At 45.8% G+C, this 22936-nt stretch overlaps 1 protein-coding gene across 1 annotated transcript in view; it reads right to left on the minus strand.

Moving 5' to 3' along the window:
- Nucleotides 1-14067, minus strand: part of LOC115076142 (glucagon receptor-like) — a 47852-nt gene extending 33785 nt beyond the window's left edge. The window contains 2 exon segments of the mRNA XM_029577276.1: nucleotides 5021-5256; nucleotides 13969-14067. Coding sequence (XP_029433136.1) covers nucleotides 5021-5098 — 78 coding nt within the window. The 5' untranslated portion in view covers nucleotides 5099-5256; nucleotides 13969-14067.
- Between the last annotated feature and the right edge of the window lie 8869 nt (nucleotides 14068-22936).

Below are 22936 nucleotides of genomic sequence, written 5' to 3' on the forward strand. Positions count from 1 at the left end.
ATGCTCTCCCATCCCTCATCCTCCACTCACCTCCCCACTGTTACACTCTCCTCCTCCAGAGGGAAGGAGTCAGCAATCTGTTATGCTTTCCTCTTCCAGGGGGGGGAGGAATTAGCAATCTGCTGTCGCTCACCCCACCAGGAGAGCAGAGTTAGCAAGCTGTTTCTGCTGTTCTCCTGAAAGGGGAAGGAGTAGCGATATGACATGACCTGCTCCTCCAGAGGGGAGGAGTTAGCTATCTGTAGATCTGTTAGCGAACTGCTGTAGATGCTCCTGTAAGGAAAGGAGGTAGCAATCTGATACCAATCTGCTAAGGAGTAGCAATCTGTTATGGATCAACTCTCCAAGGAAGAGGGAGTTGGCAATCTTGTATAATGATACTCTTCTGAGGAGAGGAGCTAACAATAGGTATATTGTACTTCGCTACTGAGATAGCAATCTATCATGCCTCTGCTATGGAGTAGCAATCTGTATATATAAGCTGCTGGTAAGTCTCAAGTAAGAGGAGTAGCTGTCTATATAATACTTCCATGAGCGGAAGTTAGTGGTCTGTAGTGGTTGTGCTCCCTCAGGGTGACAATAGTGAAAGGAATGACCACTTGGAGGAAATGGTGAATCCCTGGGGCCGATGGCAGATGACAGCGCCCCCAGGAGGAGATCCTGAGAGAACCACCGGCTAGGCTAGAATATGAGATAACACAATAGTTCTTTATTAGACTGGAAGCTGGACCACCAGGGGTGGCAGTAGTGAGTCGCTGTGTTCGGCAAGGCTGAAGTCCTTCTAATACTGGAATATAATCTCTGGGTCGCTGAGCTGTAGAAAGAGACTAGAAGTAGTGAGTAGACATCTAGAATAATAGATGTCTGCAATGGTCTCTATGCCATAGAGAGTCTTCAGTACATTCAGGAACAGGAGCCGTAGGCAAGCATTGGTTCCCACAAACAGTCTGTAATATGAACTCACAATTGCTGTATATGAAATGGCTTCTAGAGTAGAAGAGAGTCGGTAAAAGATTCTAGGAACATGGGCCCTCGTGGAGCGAGTACCGGTTCCTATCTGTAATCTTGCCAATGTAACTCTAGATCTCTGTACCTGCAATAAACGTCTTGGACGGAAGGGAGTCTTCAGAGCAATAGGAATGTAGGCCCTCGTGAAGCGAGTACCGATTCTTATGTAATAGAACTCACTGTATTCACGTCCGCGATCGCTTCCAGGCAATGAGGAGTCTTCCGAGTGTTCTGACAATCTGAAATCAAAAAGAGAGAGCGGAGCCCCCATGGAGCGGGTACTCCTGGTAAGTTTGAAAAGGCCGAGCAGTGGAGAAGGATTCCCCTCGCTGACTCGGATCGTTGTTGCAAGTATCGTGGACTGCTGAAGCAAGTCCTGTTGGAGTTCCTCGCTAACTCATTAGAGGTTAGCAAACAAAGACCTTTTAAAGTACAAATGGATGACATCTCTACGAGGGGATGCTCCCGAGGTTCATGCCCTTGCTGGTACAAAGTCTGGAGCGTGTGCACGCCCGCCCTTACGTCATTGGGACATGGCGGATCTGTAGTGTCAGGCCAGCCCGGGGAAACCGGGACCAAGAGGTGGAGAAAAGCCACAGCTGCATCTGTCCATCAGAGCCGAAGGGAGTTGCATCCCAGGTAGAGAGGGTGGAGCGAGGGGCAAGAAGAGGCACGAACGCAGCACCCACTCACCACCACTATGCCTTTGATTCCTCATCCCCTATTCTCTTCTCCATTTATCCCCTCTTTCTTTACCCCAATGCTGTTTTTCCACCTCCGCTCTCTCCTGCAATCACTCTACCCACCATGACTTCTCTCCTCCTCACTCACACCACATGCTCTATCTCCTTTCTATTTCTTCTGTCAACTGCACAGCAGACAATGCAGATGGCAGCTAGAGAGAAGCTTCAGGGCAGACAGAAGTGGAATCTAAAGGCTGCAGAGCATAGAAAGCCATGGTTCCACTGGGTCTTTGTTGGCATGATCTGGGGATCCCTTCTGGCAAGTTTCTTTCCCTTCCAGGGCTCTTCTTCTTTGGATAGTATTGCCTAGGCTTCCTGCCAGGCTGCCTCTTCATTTTGTCCAGTGTTGGTCTCCTTGCTGACCCCACAGGTCTGGGCTTTTCATTAGTTTTTCAATTTTTCTGGCACCCTGGACAAGTCCTAATGGGCGATGGCAGCAGTACCCAGAGTGTCCTCATTTCACAGTGCTCCAGGAGACCTCCCAGCTCACCCTACCCAAAAGCTGGCCCTGTACCTTATGAAATGTCTGGTGTACAGAGGTAGATTGTGACATTTGGCCGAACACAGGACAGTTCTGCAGCAGGCCTCACTAACGCTAGGACACTTCTAACAGTGGGGCACCGCCATACTCCCTCCTCGCTGGAAGGAGGTTAGCATGAATTTTAAATATATGAAGTTGGCAAGGGTACAGGATTTTAGTCAAAGACCCTCTGCAGAGCAGGCACAGGAACGCTGAAAGCGAATTCTTGGGGTGAGTCAAGGCTGGGGTATAGTCTACAGAGGATGGGTAAAGAGAGGAGCAATTATGTCTAAAGTAGAGGAAAGTATAGTATTGTAAAAAGAAACTGCCTCATCAGCTGACTCAGACAATGAAGTGGAGTAGATAAGAATTGAGAACGTAGTGGAGATGATACAAGAGCTGAAAGTCTGAAAATTCCTAAATGTGTTGGTGGTGACTGGTTGAGACAATGGAGAATGGTGGTTTAGTGTGACAGTTATTAGATGATGGTCTGAGAGAGGAAGAACTGAGGTGAAGTCTGAGAGAAAGCAGTTGAAAGAAAGGTCTAGGTGGGTTGTGTTATTTTCCAAAGAGAATGTATTTAAAATAAATACAAATATTTATATCCCACCCCTCCAAAGTTCAGAGCGGGATGCATAAGTAAAATATATAATAAAATCAACATTTGCACATTGAGGTACAATAGACTTCAACAATAAGAAACAAACGCACTGCAACTGATAAAAAAAAAGGGTTGATGCCTTGAGGAGGCTCTTCATCAGTGCTGGAAAAGGAGTCAAGACTATGTGGCCTGCATTTCAAACTCTTGTTTAAATAGGTGGGGTCTTCAGAGCCTTTAAAATAATTGTGCGTCATTGATGTTATGTAATGTGAATGGGAGAGGATTCCACAAAGTAGGTCCGGGTACTGAGAATGAACGTTCACGGGTCTCGTCAAGATGTGGTAGCTTAAAGGTGGGAATGTCTAAAAGGCCTTGGTGGATTGAGACTATGGAGAACATACAAGGAGAGACATCAAACTGCAGATACAAAGAGTAAAGAATTTTTTATTTTAATTTTGGCAAGGATTTCGGGCCTTGCAAGAGGCCCCCAGAGAAATAGCTATTATTTGTATTTCTCATTCTTGCTCATTGTCACTGTTGTAAATAATATTTTTTCGGGGGGGGTTTCACACTGCACCGTGCTGTACTACACTCTGAAAATCTCCCTCTTAAAAATGATTCCCCCTTGGCAGCTTTTCTGGCATGAATGGGAAGAGGATGGGAGGGCGGGTTGATGTGTTAGTAGAATGATAATTGCCTCCCGTTCCCCTTGCACCATTATTGCAATGTAATTTGCTTGTAAGTTCAGACAGTCATCTTTTGCTCTGTCCTGCTCGTTCTGTTTTTGACCTTTATTTCGATGCAGTCGAGCAGACTAACATAGGAACCGCACTTCTTTGAGTAACTCACACGGGTCGGTATGATCTAGAACAGCACAATTCTATTTAATGCAGTCTCATTCATTCCTCCCATCACCGCCCTCACATATAATACAGTGGAGTATCATCACCCTGTCTTGGCATCATCAATCTCACATATTGCAATGCAGTCTCCCTCATCCCTAGGCCAATTGGCCCTCTGGGTGGTGGGAGGGGAGAGGGAGTTTGATTCCTAGGACAGCTCCGAAGGCTCTGCTGCTTCACTACAGGGGAGCAGGAGAAGTAAGATCTACTGGTTGCAGGGCAAGCTCATACTTCTCTGAAGTGGCCTGAAGGGCTATTTTGCTGAAGACAGTGCAGTAGCTCTTGCTCTTGCCTGCTCGCCCATGCCCACTCCCTCCAGAAACTGGTTTAGCTACAAGCTGTAGATGTGGAAGTGGGGAAGGGGGATCCACTTACCAAGGTGCAGGCTCCCTCTGCCTCATATGGAGGGGGCATCTGCTCTGTCTGGATGGCTCATTCTTCGATGCAACACTCAGCCATGTCCCATCAGAGAGAAAGGGTTGCCTGGACAGAGCTGGCAACCTCTGGAGCTCAGCAGTGCTCCCTGAGCATGGCAGCACCCTGTGCAGGGGCACAGGTCATGCACCTTTAGGGCTGGCTATGATTCCTCACATCACGGGCCTCACACACAGCACTGGATGGATTCTCTCTCATTCCTCTCTTCACCAACCTCACACCCTTACAAGAAGAGTCACCCATTAGTTAAGGAATTACTTTGTCCTAAATTTCTCTTTTGCCATGAGTTCCCTGTTCCATCTCCATTCACAGTTGTGAGAGTAAGGGCTTCAGGACAGCTAGGCAAAACCATCAGTTTTAGCTGTTGAGCCTCAGACACTCACCTTGAGTGGTAATGGTTTAGTTAATGGGCAGCAATTCACCTCTCTGATAACTTCTGCATTTGTTGAACAGGCAAAAAATGTTCTTACACATAGGAACCCAGAGCACTACAGAAAGAGTCTGACGGATCTACATGACTACCTACCCCCACCCTCACACTCAGCCACACTAAGTCAGCTTCATCTACCTGAAACCTCTATATTGAATGACATGCTTTCTGCATTCATTTCTACATTGGTTTCATATTGCATTACATAAAGTACCAATCATGTAATCATCATCATAATTTACCCTTTGGTCTGGGAGGCTTAGCTGATGGTTGAATGCCTGTTGCTCTGCCCCTGGCATTTGCACTGCCACAGTACAGCAAACCCTTACCCTCCCTGTGGCTGGAAGACCTAAGGACCAGTTCTCTCATTTGTGCTGTTACCTGAATTGAGAAGAATATGCAGGTCCAGGCCAGCTGCTGAAGCTTCAGGCTGCAGAAAGCAATGGCTGCATTCATCATGGTTTACAGGAGGATGGGATGCAGTCTGCAGTCTGCCAGTGTCTGGAACAGGGAAACAAGCCGTTGTCCTTAAACTGTCTAGCTGTAATCTAGTAGGGAGAGCTAAGCAGTGGTCCACTGGTGTATCCTTTGGAGAGTCAAGCTGATGGTTTCTGTGACTGAGAGAGACCCAAATTACAATTTGTAAATATAAGGCATGAAGAAACCAAGCCAGTAGTCCATGGTGATATGGAACAGAGCAGAGCTGTAACCTGCTGGTCCATGAAATAAAAAAACTGCAGCCAGTTGATCTATGGGATGAAAAGCCAAGTCCTGGTCTACTGTGATATGGTCCAGCACTGAGCCACAGTCTATAGTTATGTGGGATGGAGAGCCAAACCGTGGTCTACTGGTGTACACAAAAGCACTAAATAAGAGAAATCATTCATCCTTATTTTAAAACTGAAGATACTGCTATGATTGTTGTAGAACTTCCAAAGCACCGTAAAGTATAATATTTTAAAATAGAAATGCTGCACGATGATTAGGTGCCAATGTACTTAATCTCAACATACATGTTTTTAAGGTACATACATATTTGCTTATAGCCAGAACAAGCTCTTCCTTTAGACCAGGGCTTCCCAAACCTGCCCTGGGCACCCCAGAGCCAGTCGGGTTTTCAGGATATCCACAATGAATATATATGAGATATATTTGCAGATGCCGAGTCTCCATGGTATGCAAATATATCTCATGCATATTCATTGTGGATATCCTGAAAACCCGACTGGCTGTGGGGTCCTCAGGACAGGTTTAGGAAGCCCTGCCTTAGACATACTAGACCATTGCCTAGAGCACAGCAATTTTATTTATTTATTTATTTGTTTCAAATTTTTTTTATATACCGACGTATAGCAATCTGCCTTCACACCGGTTTACATGGTAACAACTTAATACATCGATTTAACATTATAAAGTATATTACAGTCAACATTGGAGAGTATATTACAATTGAACGATAAACTTCTTAATAGCGCAGCTGTAGCAAATTTTTTAACCGAACAATTGCTAACATTAGGCACTTAACTGATTACTAACATCAGGCACAATTGTTTTAAAATTACTGTCTCTATTTCACATAACAAAACAAATCAAATTTGGGGGTTTTTTTTTTTATTTCAGAAATGAAATGACATAAGAAATATTGTCTATTTCTTTTGTCTTTTCAAATGACTGCACATCATTACTATATGGTAATCTAGGTAATGACGAGGGGAAAAAAATGTATTTGTAGCCAATTGTTCAACATGGGCAACCAATTTCATTCCAAATCTAAAATATAAATGATTGGCTTTAGTCTCCAGATCAGTATTTGCCCATAGAACTACATCTTCATCAAAAAAAATCAATATCATTGTCTTCTAAAAATGTGTCCAATTTACTTTTGAAGTTATTTAGCTGTGATAACATGTTTTTTGAGTACTAAACACTGAAATCGGCATTTATGATGCAATAAAAACACATTATTGCTTGCTATTTGCAAACAGTGCAAAATTGCATGCAGTATTTTCTTTGCAAAAATGTTAGACATGGTGCATGTCAGTTAATGAGCTGCAGTGCATGCAAATACATGCAACACAGCTCATTACTATGGAACAGAGTAGCACAGATCACAAAAAAAGAAGTGATCCTATGCACATGATTAGATTGGAGGAGGAAACCAGTGCTCGTACATTCAATTTCCAAAAGTGTGCACATTCATTTGCCCCCACTTGGCCATATAGACAAATAGAAGGTGCAACGTGCACAGATGTTTTTCGTGTCCAGGCTTTGCACTTGCTAATTATCAAAGAGAAACACATTAAAAGCAGCTATGTAGTTTGCAATTATGTAGGCTATTTGAAAATTGCTTCTCACCCTTCAAGTGCCCAGGAACTACCTCTTGCTCCTGTGAATTTGTTAATTACTGAACCAATTAAAAGAACTGATCAGAGGATGGAGAAGAATTCATTAGCATCTAAATAAAAAGTCCCGTCACCTAATTACTAATGTAACTTTAGGAAGCCAACCAAATGAAACTAATTATAGCTTTACAACTAAACCCTTTTGCCTTCATTTTTTATTTGTTTTTAAGATAAATGAGAAAATAATTACAACTTTGTTGCTTTCTCTCTTTCTGCTCCTTGGGTTTCATTTTCTCTCAGAACTAATTCTCTCTCTTAATAATTCTCATTACAAACCCTGCAGCCTGCGGCTTAGACATGGAGCCATTAGTTGCCTCTTGTTTTGCTTCAGTTTCCAGTGGTTTTGCTTTGGCTTCATTGTCTTATAGTAGATGATGGGAGAGGAGGACCAATTGGCCCACCCAGACTGCCCAGTTACTTCAGTCCATACTGCTAAGGTTATATGCCAGCTGCCAGCCATGAAAGCTTGATTGCTTGTCAAGCGTCTAACCTGCCAACATCGACCTTGTTGGTTTCTGAGGAGTTGTAACCTGTTGATTCCCACCAGCTACCCTGTAGCCTTCAGTATCATTAGCTCATGCTTCCTTCATCCCTCTCTTGCTTTCCTCTTTTCCCTTCTTCTACATTTGGTTTGGGTTTTTGGGATACCCATCATGAATATGCATGAGATAAATGGGCATACATTGGAAACCCAGTGTGCACCAATGTGTCTCATGCATGTTTCTTGTGGATGTCCTTAAGGCTCAACTGACTGTGAGGGTTGGTTTGGGAAATCCTGCTATTCCAGTCCTTGGTGTTTCCTAGCTCATTCCTGGGGGGCGGGGGGGGGGGGCATCTGGTCAGTCTGGTTTTCTGGATGGGCACTGTGAATGTACATAAGATGGATTTACATACATTGGATCTATCTCATGTGTGTTAGTTGTGGATGTTCTAAAGGGTCAGACTGGTTGAATGTGCCTCTGAAACCAGACTGGGAAATACTGCTGTAGTAAATCCTTGATCTCAACTTTCCCCCTGCTTCCCAGCTTGTAAAAAGATGCATTTTCTATACATACATTGATAAGATCAGTGATTTACTTCCAAGTCACAGGGAGACATGTTCAGTTTATCCACATGTGGATGAATTCTCTGTACATGACGGAATTCAATGCAATAATCTCTAATAAACTCTCTTGATTAGATTTAAAGTTCAATATTACACTGGGAAGAAGCCACTATTGACTAAAGCAGATCAGCAAACACTAAATCCAAGAGACATACACAGAAAAAGTACACGGTAGAACATGAATCCAGAATATCTGTTCAGGCCTGAAAAAACTGGCCCAAGTTCCTCATTTCTACTTGATCACCAAAGAAGAATATCCTGCAAAGATTCTAATTTTTTAGATTATATTATTTTCTCCAAAGCACAGGATTCTAATGATAGATTTACTATAAAAATTGCTGGTGGAAGTCCCACTAGAACTTACCCAACTCATACAAATAAACAATTTGAGGGATGGATTTGATTGGGGCAAATTTCAGCTCAGTTTGAATGTGATGGAATTTTCAGGGTTTTTTTTTTATCCTCAGTTGGGCTGGGTCGGACTAGGGGACTTCTGGCAGCGTAGCCTTGTGGTTAGAGCAGTGGGCTGGGAACCAGGAAAGTCAGGGTTCAAATTCTACCACTCCCATTCATACACCTTGTGACCTTGGGCAAGTCACTTCATCCTCCCTGCCTCAGGTACAAACATGATTCAATTTTCAAATGAGTTATGCATGGAAAATTTGCATATACATGCATAAGTTGCCTGTATTTGCATACATACTCTTTTATAAACATCAAAAGAATTTTCAATTTTGCAAAAAAAGGGTGTTCTAGGGCGTTCTGAGGCAGAACCATGAGGTATGTGTGCAAGTTGCTTTTATAAAAGAGATTTACGTGAATACCGTTGGCAATAATTATTTGTGCAGTTTTACACCAGCTAATTCACGTGTACAATTGATATTAGACTTTGGGTGGAAGGTCTGGGTGAATGGAGGGAAGTTCAGAGTGAAGTACTAGGAGGGTTTTGGTGAACTGGAGACAGAATGGGTAAACTGGTGGAGATATCGGCATACTGGTGATTTCAAGTACACACGCATATTTTAAAATATATCTGCCTCTGTATATAAATCAGGGTTTTATGGATACATGTTTATTTTTTTGCATGTAAAATATATGCACGCATGTTTATAAAATAAGTAGAAAAAGTAAGCACTCTCAATGCATTGCAAATATTCGCGCATTCTGAAACATACATGCTGTGGCGATGATGGTGCCCCTGGTGGCAGGTCCTCAGCGGTGACTTCAAGCTCGGGGCTAATTATCAAGGACTGCTTCCACAAAGTCCTTTATAGCAGATCCCTTCTTGAAGTTTCTCCCAGGAGACAGGAGTAGAGGATAACCATAAGGCAAGGAGGCTATGGGTCAGCACCACTTGTGAGGGAAGGTTCTCGTACAACTAGGCCCCTGAGACCAAACTTCCCTCATTCTCCACTAGAGTAAGGGTCACCCCCCGGGCAGCCTTTTAAAACAACATATTACATTCAGGCAGAAGCTTCTTATGTATTGAAGTTTATTAATTAAACAAAACTCCACAGAAAGGAAAAACACTCAACATAAACAGTATTACCAGACCTGCATTACCAAGCAGTAACTGGGAGCTTGCGGGTTTGATACCCTTTAAGCCCTGATTCACTAATCCACCCGAAACATCCAAGCTTCTCACTCTGAATTTCTAGTATATGTTCCCCTGCACAACATGTGGGCAAAGTAGGTTTGTCCCCCAGTACCTTATACTTCCCCCAAGCATAACACAGTACTGAAACCTCCCCCACTGCAGGAACGTCTCCTTAGGCCAGCTGCCAGGTCCTAATTACCTCTTTTCCTCCAGCTGACTTCATTAAGTAAAACTACTCTTTTCACTGCCACAAGCTCCCCTGGCTTGTACAGTCCTAAAACCATTTTATATTCTTCCTTTTTACCTTATACTTCGTTCCAAACCCCATAATAAGCATTCTCCACATTTGCATAAGCCTTCCTACCTCAGCTTCTTCAACGCCACCGGAGCTAATCCCTCTAATTAACCCTCAAGGCACTGCTGACGACACTTATGCATATCCCCTGTTACACAGCCCTTAAGAGTGAAGGAATCCTGTTAGAGCTGACGTAGCCTTTAGTGGAAAAGGGTCTACCTGGGCACCATCCCCCTGCCTCAGGCTTTAGATGTTACTTGCCTTGCCTTGCCTCCAGCTCTCCTCTCTCTTCCTTTGGAAGGCTACTCTCTTTATGTCAGATAGAGTGCCCCTCCCTAGGAAGAAACCGCCCTTGTGTTTCCCTGCCCCCAACCCTTCCTGAGGCTGACTACCAGGGCACCTGGGAAATGTAGTTTCCTTCCTGCAAAGTAACAGTCCCTTTGAGGAAAACACCTCAAAGTTATACAGCACAGAGACTCCGCTCTGGCTCAACTCATCACAATGCATACATAAAATTGTGCAGCAACCCACTGCACGGTTATATAAAATAGAAGAATAAATCTCCATGCATCTACTTATATGCAGGAGTCCAGGTTTATTTATTTATTTATAAAACTTATATACCACATAAACAGTTGCAACAATAAAAGTGGTTTACAAATCCACATTTATAATAAAAACAAACGAGACTATAACAAACAAGCCTGTACTATCCCTCTTCCACTCATATTAACATTCCTGCCCCACTCTCCAGTCTCCAGCCTTCAGCCTTCATTCTTAACAGCACCTATCAGAGATACAACTGTCAAATACATACTGCCTTCCTTAACAATACTTAAATGGGGAATATGCCACCGTGAGAGGTGTGAGCATGGCCAGAGAATAGATTCAGGCTAGACTGGTTCTTTGCTCATAAACTTTTTATTAATCACAGAAAAATGTAATAAAAGCTTATTTTAGCAGTTCTCAAACAAAATACAGCAGTATTGGCCTTCCCTAGGCTCCTTCTCTTCTCTGGGGCTCTTGTGTTCTCCCTAGGCCTAGCTTCTTATCCCCTTCTAAGAAGAATGCTCTAAGAGCGGAACTCCCTTCAGTCACAGTTTCACCTGCTGAGCAGCCTCCCATGCCATGGTTTTGCCTGCTGTGCAGTCTACCCTACCAGGGGGCCTCAGTGAGCTCCTCTCCCAGCTGCGCAAGTCACCACCGATCATCTGATGCCTCCATCCCAGGACTACTTAACCCAGTCTGTCCAATCTCTCGGGTCCTCTTCATGGAGTCACCTCGGCTCTTTGACTTGGCCAGCCATGTCTTGCTATACCTTGCCTTATGGACTACCCAGTCCTTCTGCCTTTGCTAGTGACCTACTCAGGCCTCCTCTTTTGCCTTGTGGCCTATCTGGGCCTTCTGCCTTGCTCTATAGCCTACCTTGGCTTCCTGCTTTGCTCTGTGGCCTATCTTGGCCTCCTGTTGTTTTCTATAGCCTACCTTGGCTCCCTGTCTTGCTCTATAGCCTTCCAGGCTTCCTTGCCTTGTTCTACAGTCTTCTAGACTTTCCTGACTTGCTCAGTAGCCTTCTGGGCCTATCCTGCCTTGTGGCCTCCAGGCCTTCTAGTATTACCTTGCCCAGGCTTGTGCCCATTGGGCTTTCTTGTTTCCTGTTGCTTGTCCAGTCCTGTCCTTGTCTGGTCCTTGCCCTGCCCAGTCCATTTCAGTCCCTTGCCCTCATCTCCAGCCCAGTCTGTACCTGTATCCAGTTCCCAGTCTGTATCTGTGTGTTAGGATCCTGTCTCATATGCAGCCTCCCTGCCACCAGAGGTTACCATGGATTTACACCTGCTCTCACTCCAGCCATAGTCTGTAAGGGCTCATGACTCTGCAGGACTTGGCCTATTTAACCCTGCCTCTTGAAATACTTGATGCCTTGTCATTGAGTCTTCTTGGCTCCCTGCTTGGTCCCATTCTTCCTTTGGCCTCTAGGTCTTCCAGATCTGTCTTGTTTAGCTCTTTGGCCTTCTCAGGCCTTTTGTCTAGCCTCAGTCTTGTGGCCTTCTCAGGCCTTCTGCTCAACCCTCACCCTTGTGGCCTTCTCAGACCTTCTGCTCAACCCTCACCCTTTTGGCCTTCTCAGACCTTCTGCCTAGTCTCAAATTGTGACCTTCTCAGAGCTTCTATCTATCCTGTGGCCACCAGGGTCTCCTAGCATCTCCCTGACTGGTCTTCGGGCTTTATGGTTACTGGCCTTCGTGGCCTTCTGAATTGCTGCCTTCAGACCTCTGTGTTCCTCATTCTCTGTTCTGTCTTGTCCTGTCCTCATCTGTCTTGTCTAGTCGTGTCCTTGTTTGGCCTAGTCCTGTCCTTGTATCCAGCCCTTGCCCCAGTCTCCAGCCTTGTCTCAGACTTCAGTCTTACCTTGCCTCAGACTCCAGTCCTGCACTGCCTCAGTCTCTAGTCCTGCCTTCCCTTTGTATCAACTCTCATCTCCAAGTTCCAGCCTGCACCTCAATTCTAGCCACAGCCTATCGGCTGCTAGAACCCAAGGGCTCAACCTGCAGGTAGGTGGTTGGTACAGAGGAAGATTCCCTCTGCTCTGCCCTGAAGTCCTGGGCTGTTTCTGTGGGGGTCCACCAGCCCTAGCCAGACCCTCAGCCACAACACTGTGTCCAGCTCTCAGGCTGTGCCTATTTCCAGCTCCCAGCCAGTACCTATATCCAATTCCCAGCCAGTACCTGACTTCAGTTCCCAAACTGTGCTTGAATCCAGCTCCAGCCTTGATGTTTGCCAGAAGGAAAGTCCTACTGGCCCCCCAGAACCCAAGGGTTCAACCTGTAGAGGTTGGTTAGGAAGAAGACAACCTTGCAGTCCTGTATCGCTCCTGCAAGGGGGCTCCCTGATTCCAGCCTGCCAGACCGTGACACTTTCCAGTTTGTGAGTTAAAGTGGACCAGACTAAATGCCTGGTCCCAGGCTTTTAAGAAGGGTCTAATATAACCTCCTTCATAGGAATAAGTGCACCTTAATTAGCTTCCAGAATGTCAAATAATTCAGTTCACCCCTAACAAAAATTGGCAGTGAATTCCAAACATGAGACACAATAACTGTAAAAAGCCTTTTTGGTACAAGGGCTAGTTTTAAATCTAAATCCCTGGGAAAAACCCAGTAGAAAGCCCTGAGAAGATCTGAGTTCATGCCCAGGTCTATATCACATCAATTTGTCAGATAAGCAAACATCAAGGCTACGACTAAGAATGCCTTTTGACCACCGATGTATGCCTTGTGCTCTTATGACTACTGATGCCATGTATATATGTATATAGTTTTATATATGTTTATATTTACAGTTTTCAATATTTATTGATCTATTAATTTGCATCGCCTAATCCCCCTGTTATTCTGCACTATTATTTCGGTTTTATGTAAGGGCGCCGCCCAAAAGTTTTTGTTCTTTGTGAACCGATACGATGTGCAAACGGATATCGGTATATAAGAGACCTTAAATAAATAAATAAATAAATAAATAAGTATTTCGGCCGATTAGCCCTCATACAACGAAAGGTCAGAGTCACCAATCTGAACCTTGCTCTCTCAACAATTGGAAACAATTTAGTGACGCATTTAGTGGCAAAACCCTCTCCTGTATATATTTCCCACATACCAATTGAGCTGTACTGTTCTGTATTAGCTGTAATTTCCAGGTGAGGTGAGCTTGTAGCTCACAAACAAGGTATTGCAGTAGTCCAAAACCCCCGTAATCAATAACAATACTACAACTTTCAAAGCAGTCACATCCAGATAAGGGCATAACTGATGTTTACTTTTTGTCTGTATATATATGCCCTTTTACAAAGTTTGAAAGTAATCCTCTCAGATTATAGTTAGATTGTAGGCCCTGTGGGGCAATGACCTACCAACTGAACCTGAATTTGTAACTCACCTTTAGCTCAGAATTGGAAAGACAAGTAATTCAATTCAAATCCAAAGAAGAAGTCCAGAGAAAGGCTACCAAAATGGCTTACGGTCTTCACCATATACCCTAGAAGAGAGGAGAGACAGGAGGACATGATGCAGACTTTTAAATACCTGAAGAGTATTGAAAATGCATAATTTCTATCCAATGGAAAGATAGATGTATGAAACTCTGGGGGTATATTCAGGAACAATATCAGGAAATGTTTTTTTTCATAGAAAGGATGGTGGATGTTTAGAATACCCTCTAGGAAGAGTTGGTGAAGATAAAAATGATGATGGAATTCAAAAACCATGGCATACATACAGAGGGTGCCTAGTTTCAAGAGGATGGAAATGAAGCACTGGGGCAGCCTTACTAACTCTGCTGTATAGAGTTAAAATATATGGAACAATAGTTACAACCCGAAAAAATAAAGGCAAAAGGTAACCTGCAGCAGTGTTCTTGTTATGCTCAGGCTTGTGGACCCTTGGCCAACAAGAGGGTGGTATACCTTTCGGAGGATCCGTAGGCTCTCTTGTCGGGTGGCGAGGCAGAACAGGAGCCGGGACCAGCTGACTCTTGGCACTGGAGGCTGAGGCGAATACAGAGGCGATGAAGAGACGAGATGAGGCGCTGTGTCTTCACCACTGGTGGTCTGCGGTCCCCCCGGGAGGAGCCCGTAGGGACCCGACCGCTGGGACTTAGGTGGACCTATGGAGGTCAGAGCAACAGTGCAAAGGCCAACTGGAGCTTTGCCCTGGAAGCCCGCGGTCCCCCCGGGAGGAGCCTGTAGGGACCCGGGCCGCTGGGACTTAGGTGGGCCCTTGGAGACGGAGTCTTGAGGGAGTCCTAGGTCGAGTGCCAGAGGGTCGTCGCTCACCAGTCCAAAGTCGTGCACCAGAGAATCACCACTTGCCAATCCAAAGTCAGGAACCAGAGAATCACCGTAAGCCAATCCGAAGTCAGGAACCAGAGAATCACCGTAAGCCAATCCGAAGTCAGGAACCAGGAAGACAAAGCAGAAGCCAAGCTCGAAGAACTCACCGAAGCAAGCAGACTGGACAAAGCTCACAGGAGACGTTGCCAAGTCAAGGAATGAGCAGAGGAAGCCTCCCTATATACTTCCTCTGCTCTGGATCATTGGAAACAGGTGAGTCTAGTTAAAGGGACCAGGCCCCTTTAAATGCAAATGAGTTGACGGCGGCCATCTTGGATCTCATGGCGGCGGCCATCTTGATCTCCCCGGTGGAGTAGAGACGCCGCTGAGGGAAGCAGGACGGCTTCCCCTGCAGCGGGCAGCACGGGCCCGAGTCGGAGCCCTCCCCCGGGGCTTTCATGGTGCTGAGAGGCAGGTAGGGGAACGCGGTCGTGGGGTGCCACGGCCGCGGAGCACAACAGTTCTGGCCCAGGGATACTCCTCTCTCAGGCAAGAATAAAAATATTCAGGTAAGAGGGTTTCCAGAGGTGAATAAATGGTGCATGTCTATTATAGCGATGTGCATTCATTTCTGATGAATGCCAAAAATGTAATAAATGAGGCCATTTTTTATTTGTTCCAAATGGAATAAACTGAAAACAGCCTCCTACAAAATATGGTGGTATTTTCATATTAACGGTATTTAAATAAATAAATAAATAAATAAATAAATAAATAAAAGGGTCTCTGGTAAGCCAAAAAACTAATCCAGCCTGCCCCAAGCCAGGCTTGGTGCTGGGTTCGAACCCCCATGCTGAGCCCAGCTCCAGGGTCTGCTCTGAACCAGCCTAGCACCAGGGCCAAGGATGGGGATCTCTTTTCTATTTGAAAGTGTCAGGGCCAAGAAGCTCCCATTCTGATCCCCATTTACTCCCTTCCCTGATCCTGGTTCAAAAAGGGCAGGAGTGATGACCAGTCACTCTCACATGGGTTCTAGTACTTTAAAAATGGTGCCTTCTGCCTGGAGCCAAAATGATTTCACCAGCACGTTCCACCTCTAAATTTCTCCCTTGCCCCCACTGGATCCGAGGCCGACCATGCGGCCTACCGCGCCGTCCTGCTGCCGACCTGCCGCCGACCCGACTGATAGAAGGCCCGCCGACCCGCCGACACGAACGGATTAAAGGCCCGCCTCCTAACTTACCTTAAGCCAATCGCAAAGGGCACAGGGGCCCTTTAAATCCACTGCAGCTCCGGCGCCACGCGCCGTGCGTCGCGCGCCGAAGGAGCGCGACAAAGGGGCCTGCCCCTTTGCGCGCCCCTTCGAACAGCCCCTTCAGACAGCCCAGAAGGTTTTCGCCGATTTTCCCATCAATCTCGGACATTTCCAAGCGAACTGTCAGTCCCACAATCTGAACAAAGCTGTAAGTTGCAACATACGTTATAACTCTCTATGCATAAAGGACTGCAATGTACCACTTATCCTGCCTAATACACGGTAGCTCCTTATTGTAGCTCAGTCAACTGCTCTTTTAAACTCCTCTTTTCTATACACATTGAACCTGCGATACTCACTGTCATCAAGGTATTATCTTCTGTATACACTATCTAGTATGTAATGTGCATTTTGTCTTGCAGCATTGTTGTTTATCCTATCAGCACTGTTCAACATACGTGGGCATTTCCCACAAAATTTTGTGTTGTCGCCCAGCTCGCTACCAGCATAACAGTACAGTTCAGCAATGCCTCCGTTAATCGGCGACTGCTCCTTATCCTATCAGTTTAGACCCCTCTCGAATATCTTCCTTCCATACTCACACCATACCACACACCACAAGTCCACTCGCAACAAAAGAAGACTCATTCCAATACACACCCTCACACGCACTCAAGCCATCAGTCTCTCACTCATCTCAATTATTTTGTTCAACGCACAATCACTCCAGAAGAAAACCCATATCTTATATGACATTCTTACTGATTCTAAACCAGAAATATGCGCTGTCACTGAAACCTGGTTCAAACAACATGACACCCCCCTCATCAACCAACTACCCTTAGATAACTACGATGTTTTCTCAATCCCTCGGAAAAAGAAGAGAGGAGGCGGCTTACTCCTGGCTGTAAAAAAGGACCTACAATTTTCGTCCCAGAAATGTGATATCCCAAATCAGTACGAAATTGGCTTTTTCAAATCTAAGTCACTCCAACTATGTCTCATTTATACTCCCCCAGATCTTCTAGAGAAAGATTCATCCCCCCTTATTGAATTTTTTGCAAACTCCCTATCTCCTGACATACCCACGATTCTCCTAGGAGACTTTAACTTACATGTGGATACTTCCCCGCAATCCCCCGCCTGTGAAGCTTTCCTTTCCTCCCTTGAAGCTATGGGTTTCCAGCAAATTGTGAATTCTCCCACACACAAAGCTGGCCACACCCTAGATCTGATTTTTATCAACTCCCCCTTTAACATAAGCAATCCCCCCTCATGCATGGCAGTACCCTGGACTGATCACTCCCTGATTCAAACTAAACTTACTCTTCCACAAAGTTCCCCTACCTTGCCCCGTCAGCCCATATCTTTCAAATATCGCAAAACCTGTACTACAGATACCATCACACAAGCTTGCTCTAACATAGACAATCAAATTGACCTCTCATCCCCAGATAATGCCTTCTCCACATGGGTCAATCTCACCCTTAGCATTGCCAATAAACATTGCCCACTAATAATAAAAAATGTCAACCCGAACCGTAGAAATAGAAAACCCTGGTACACACCTGACCTAAGAAACCTTAAAACCCAGCTCAGAGCTGCTGAAAGGTCCTGGCGCAAACACCAGTCCCTCGCAACCAAAACAATCTATTACCAACGCATGCACGAGTATAGAAATTCCATCCTACAAACTAAACGTGAATACTACGCCAAAAAAATACATGGCCTGCAACATAACCCCAAGGGCCTTTTCTCCATGGTTGCTGACCTAACCTCTCCCTCTCATACACAGCAACCAGCAATTCCCTCTAAAAATCGTTGCAATGAGTTAGCACTTTTCTTCAAAAATAAAGTCACCTCCATCACAGCACAGTTCTCTCACAATAATTTCAACACCACTCTTCCTACTTTCAGCTCTTCAATCTCCCTATCCTCCTTTGATTCCTCTTCCTCCCTGGAAGTAGAGAACATCTTTAAAAAAATGAAACCTTCATCTCATCCCTCCGAAACTATCCCCTCTAAACTCCTTCTATCTATTCCCAAAGTGATCGCCAAACCACTTTCGAATATCCTTAACTGCTCCCTAGAGCATGGCACTGTTCCCAACTTTCTCAAACAAGCAGTAGTGAAACCGCTACTCAAAATCCTAATCTTGACCCCGCCATTTTGTCTAATTACAGACTTGTTTCCAACCTACCCCTCCTAGCTAAAGTCCTTGAAAAACTAGTTAACTCACGCCTTTCCGATCACCTTGAACAAAACAATATTCTCCCGTCCACCCAACATGGTTTCAGGAAGCATTTAAGTACTGAAACTTTACTGCTCTCCCTCTACGACACACTCATCAGAGGAACCGACTCAGGATCCTCTTATCTGATTGCCATGCTTGACATTTCCGCTGCGTTCGATACAGTCAATCACGATGTCCTCCTCAACATCCTCAGGAGTATTGGAATCACTGGCAATGCCCTCGCCTGGATACAATCGTACCTACAAAACCGCTTCTTTACTGTATTAGTAGATAACAACGAATCTGACCCCATCAGTCTCCCCCAAGGTGTGCCCCAAGGTTCTTCCCTCTCCTCTACACTCTTTAACATATACATGCGTCCCCTTATTACTCTTCTCACCAACCTGCGCATCAAGCATTTCATTTATGCTGACGATGTGCAAATCATATTCCCTTTCTCTGACTCCCTCCAAACTGCTCTACAAAATTGGGAATCCTGTCTCTCCTCCATCAACCAACTCCTCACTGACATGCACCTGGCCCTAAATCCCCACAAAACCGAACTATTAATCATCTCCAATAAGCAACCGCTTCCAGCCATCCCACCCTCTTACTCATCCACCATTTTCCCTGCGCACATTCGCAATTTAGGTGTCCTTATTGATAATCATCTTTCTTTTAAACCATTCATCAAATCTATCATAAAGGAATGCTATTTTAAGCTACAAACGATAAAAAGAACTCAGACCCCTACTACACTTCTCTGACTTCCGTACAGTACTCCAGTCTATTATATTGTCTAAAATAGACTACTGTAACGCACTCCTCCTTGGCATCCCCGCAACACACATCAAGCCGTTACAACTATTACAAAACGCTGCCGCTCGTATACTGTCAAATTCTAAAAAAAGAGACCATATTACTCCCACACTTATCGAACTACATTGGCTCCCAATACACTTATGAATACTTTATAAAGTACTCTCCCTCATCCACAAAAGTCTGGTAAACTCAAATCTCAATTGGATCAACCCCCCCTCCTCCCCCGTACCTCCAACAGACCCACCCGCCCAGCCCTCCAAGGAACCCTACGTACCCACCCCATCAAATCTTTCAAACTCTCCTCCACTATAAGCAGAGCTTTTTCCCTCGCCGGCCCTTCCGTATGGAACTCCTTGCCTCACGACATACGCATGGAGACCTACACTCCCAAATTCAAGAAAAAACTGAAAACCTGGCTCTTCCAGCAAGCCTACCCCATGACACCGCCCACCTCATAAACTCCTCTGTAAACTATTCTTCTCTCTTCGTTTAAGAATGCTCTATGACTAGGAATGCCTTATGACCACCGATTTATGCCTAATGCCTTATGACCACTGATTATTGTACATAGTTACTCTTGTTCATAGTTCTTTATCTATCTATTTATTGATTTATTAATTTGCGTTGCCTTCAGTATTATCTACTCTCCCTGTTAATTGTATTTCTACCAGTTATATGTAAGGGCTCCGCCCAAAAGTTCTTGTTTGTTGTAAACCGATGCGATGTGCGAACGGCTATCGGTATAGAAGAGACTTTAAATAAATAAATAAATAAAATAAATAAATAAATGTGGCCGATGCCATTTTGATATATAACTTGGGGCAGTATTTTAGCCCAAGAAGGCGCAAAGTAACACTGTAAGCTACTGGGATCAGTATGAGAGTATCATGATCTTGGCAGCCACAGAGGTATTGGAAGATACAGGATGAATGGGAGGATAAGAGATAGTCTGGGGGAGTGGAGAAAAGGAATAGGGTTGAGGAGGGGCCAGAGAAAATTTATTTCAGCAACCTGGGTGGAAGAGGAGAGGTGAGATCAATCCCATATCAATTTATTCTTCTAGGCAAGTGTTTCAAGGGAATGAGCATGTGGTGGAGTTCCGGCCCACAGGCCCTATTTTTTTTGCCATTAAGAACATAAGAACATAAGAAATTGCCATGCTGGGTCAGACCAAGGGTCCATCAAGCCCAGCATCCTATTTCCAACAGAGGCCAAAACCAGGCCACAAGAACCTGGCAATTACCCAAACACTAAGAAGATCCCATGCTACTGATGCAATTAATAGCAGTGGCTATTCCCTAAGTAAATTTGATTAATAGCCGCATGGTCTCTGTTCGCGTGTTCCCTCAGTCTCGTGTTCTCTTGGTCTCTTGTGGTTGTCTTTTCTGTGTTTCTGCTGTTTCTTGCTTGTTTCATTTCAGTCCCCAGAATTACCAGCTTCCGTTTTTTGGACCCTTGAATACCCTCTGTTTGGTATGGATTGATACCTGCTTCCTCAAGCTGTTGACAGGAGGTTTGAGGAGGGGGTCTTTGAGGAGGGGGTACTGTTATGAATCCTGCCCGCGGTCCCCCGTGAGCAGGCTCCTTACCATGTTGCTGCTTGCTGCTGCCCGAAGCGGCCAGACGCCGCCGAAGTCAGGCCTTCCTTGCGGCCGGAGCCGGGGACTTGCTTTCCTCACGTGGCCCGGAGGCCGCCCACCTTGCTCTGCTTTGCCGCGGCCAGAGCCACGGACTTCTCTGCCTCTTCACAGCTGGAGCCACCGCCGCCGTCTTGGTTATCTTCGCGGCCAGAGGCCGCAAGCCCCGGTCTGGATTGGCGGCCGGAGCCGCCCTCGGGGCCTCCTGCAGTGGCAGGAGCCACTGCCATCATCGGGGCCTGCCTCTAGGCCCAGCCCTGCTGCTTACGTCAACGTCTGTGCAGGGCCGCTGTCCACGGTCCTGCACAGTTCCTGCTTCCTGCTCCTTGGTGCGCGGCCTCGCCTCTCTTCAAGATTTAAAGGGCCCACGGCCGGATAGGCCCTGGGCCCCACCTTTGGACTGTTTCCTGTGCCAGCCCTATAAAAGGGCTGTTCCTGCAATTCCTCTTGGCCTTGCATCGGAGTTACTTCAGTCCTGGAGGCTCCTGCCTGCCAGCGCTCCGTCAGGTCCTTTGTGTTCTTCGTGGAGCTCCTTGTCTCGTCTCGTCTGCTTCTTGCCATGTCTTCGTTGCCGGAGGTCCTCATCCAGGTCTCCTGATGTCTCGTCGTCTGATGTCCCGCTTCCTGATGTTCCTGGTTCCTTGGGGTCCTTCACCTGTGCTCTTGAGCCTTCTGTTCTGCAGGCGGTGTGGTTCTCAGATGACACGTCTTCGTCATGAGAATTGCCTGCAGTGGACTGGTGTCCTGTGCTCCTGAGCCATCCTGTCCTGCCAGCCTTTGTGGTGCTCCGGATGATACCGGCTCCGTTGTCGAAGTCCCGCCTTGGCTGGATTCCTCCCTGCGCTTGTCCCGCTCTCCACGTGGTCCGTGACCAGCCTCTTCGGGCTGTGTAGGGCACGCAGTGGGACAGGGTGGTCCACGACCAGCCCATTGGGTCTGCCCATGAAGGTGGGCTGAGTAGGGCGCCCTGAGAGACAGTGCCAAGGTCTACCTCGCCAGCTTCTCGTCTGGATTTTATCTAGTTCCTCGTCTCATCTGTGATGCCGTCGCATCAGCCTTGGTGTCATGTCTTCACCTTAGTCATAGTCTCATGTCTTCGTGTCAAGGCCTCCGTCTGCCCTCATCCTCAGGCCGGCCTGCTGCTCCATGCCGATCCTAAGTGGCAGGTCCGAAAGGGTTTGGAACAGTCGGAGGACTGTTCACCTTCCAACAGCATCTTGTTGGCTCTGGGAGCTTGCAGGCCTGGCAGAGGGTATGACCGTGTCTCCGCCATGCTGGGACATGTCACCAACTCTTGGTTCGGTCCTGGATTCGTCTGGGGTTGGGCCGAGGCCCAAGGGCACACGAAAAACCGTCACGTAACAGAGGGCAAGGGGAGCTACAAAGGGAGAGCTGTGAGCTGTAGGCTGCAAAAGCACAAAGCTGCATGCTAAAACTATGAACCATTATAACTGGTTTTCTCTCTCATAAGGAGCTAAATTAACCCTTCATATGATGCATTAAAGTGACTTCCGCAAAGCTGTCTCTTACTACCTGTTACTTAGGCCTACAAAACTTTTTTTTTTTTTTAACAGGAGATCACCACTTAGAAACATAAAAACATAGAAATATGACAGCTTATCTAATCTACCCATTTACACCAAGTATTCAGTTTTACAATGCCGACCACTCCTGCAGAAATCCTCTCTGTTTATCCCATGCTTTCTTGAATTCAGATATTACCCTTATCTCCAGCACCTCCATGGTGAAGCTGTTCCAATCATCCACTACCCTCTCTATAAAGAAATATTTTCTTAGGTAAATTACACCTATAGGAGAGGCCACACAACTGCACCTCTAAGCAGTGTGGTTTACAATGGGCATGTGTAACACATCCACACAACTGAAGGTTTTCCCAGGGTTGGGGAGGAAGACTGGAGCAGAAAATAAAACAAAATAAAAGCATATAAGGGCTGATTTTAAATTTTGCGCGTGTGGGGTATATTTGTGCACGCTACCCGGCGCGCACAAATGTACACCCAATTTTATAATATGCGCACGCTGCCGAGCCTTAGGGGAGGCCCGATGGCTTTCCCTGTTCCCTCCAAGGCCGCTCCGAAATCAGAGCGGCCTTGGAGGGAACTTTTTTT

Source organism: Rhinatrema bivittatum, chromosome 14 (genome assembly GCF_901001135.1).
Source record: "Rhinatrema bivittatum chromosome 14, aRhiBiv1.1, whole genome shotgun sequence".
Taxonomy (NCBI): domain Eukaryota; kingdom Metazoa; phylum Chordata; class Amphibia; order Gymnophiona; family Rhinatrematidae; genus Rhinatrema; species Rhinatrema bivittatum.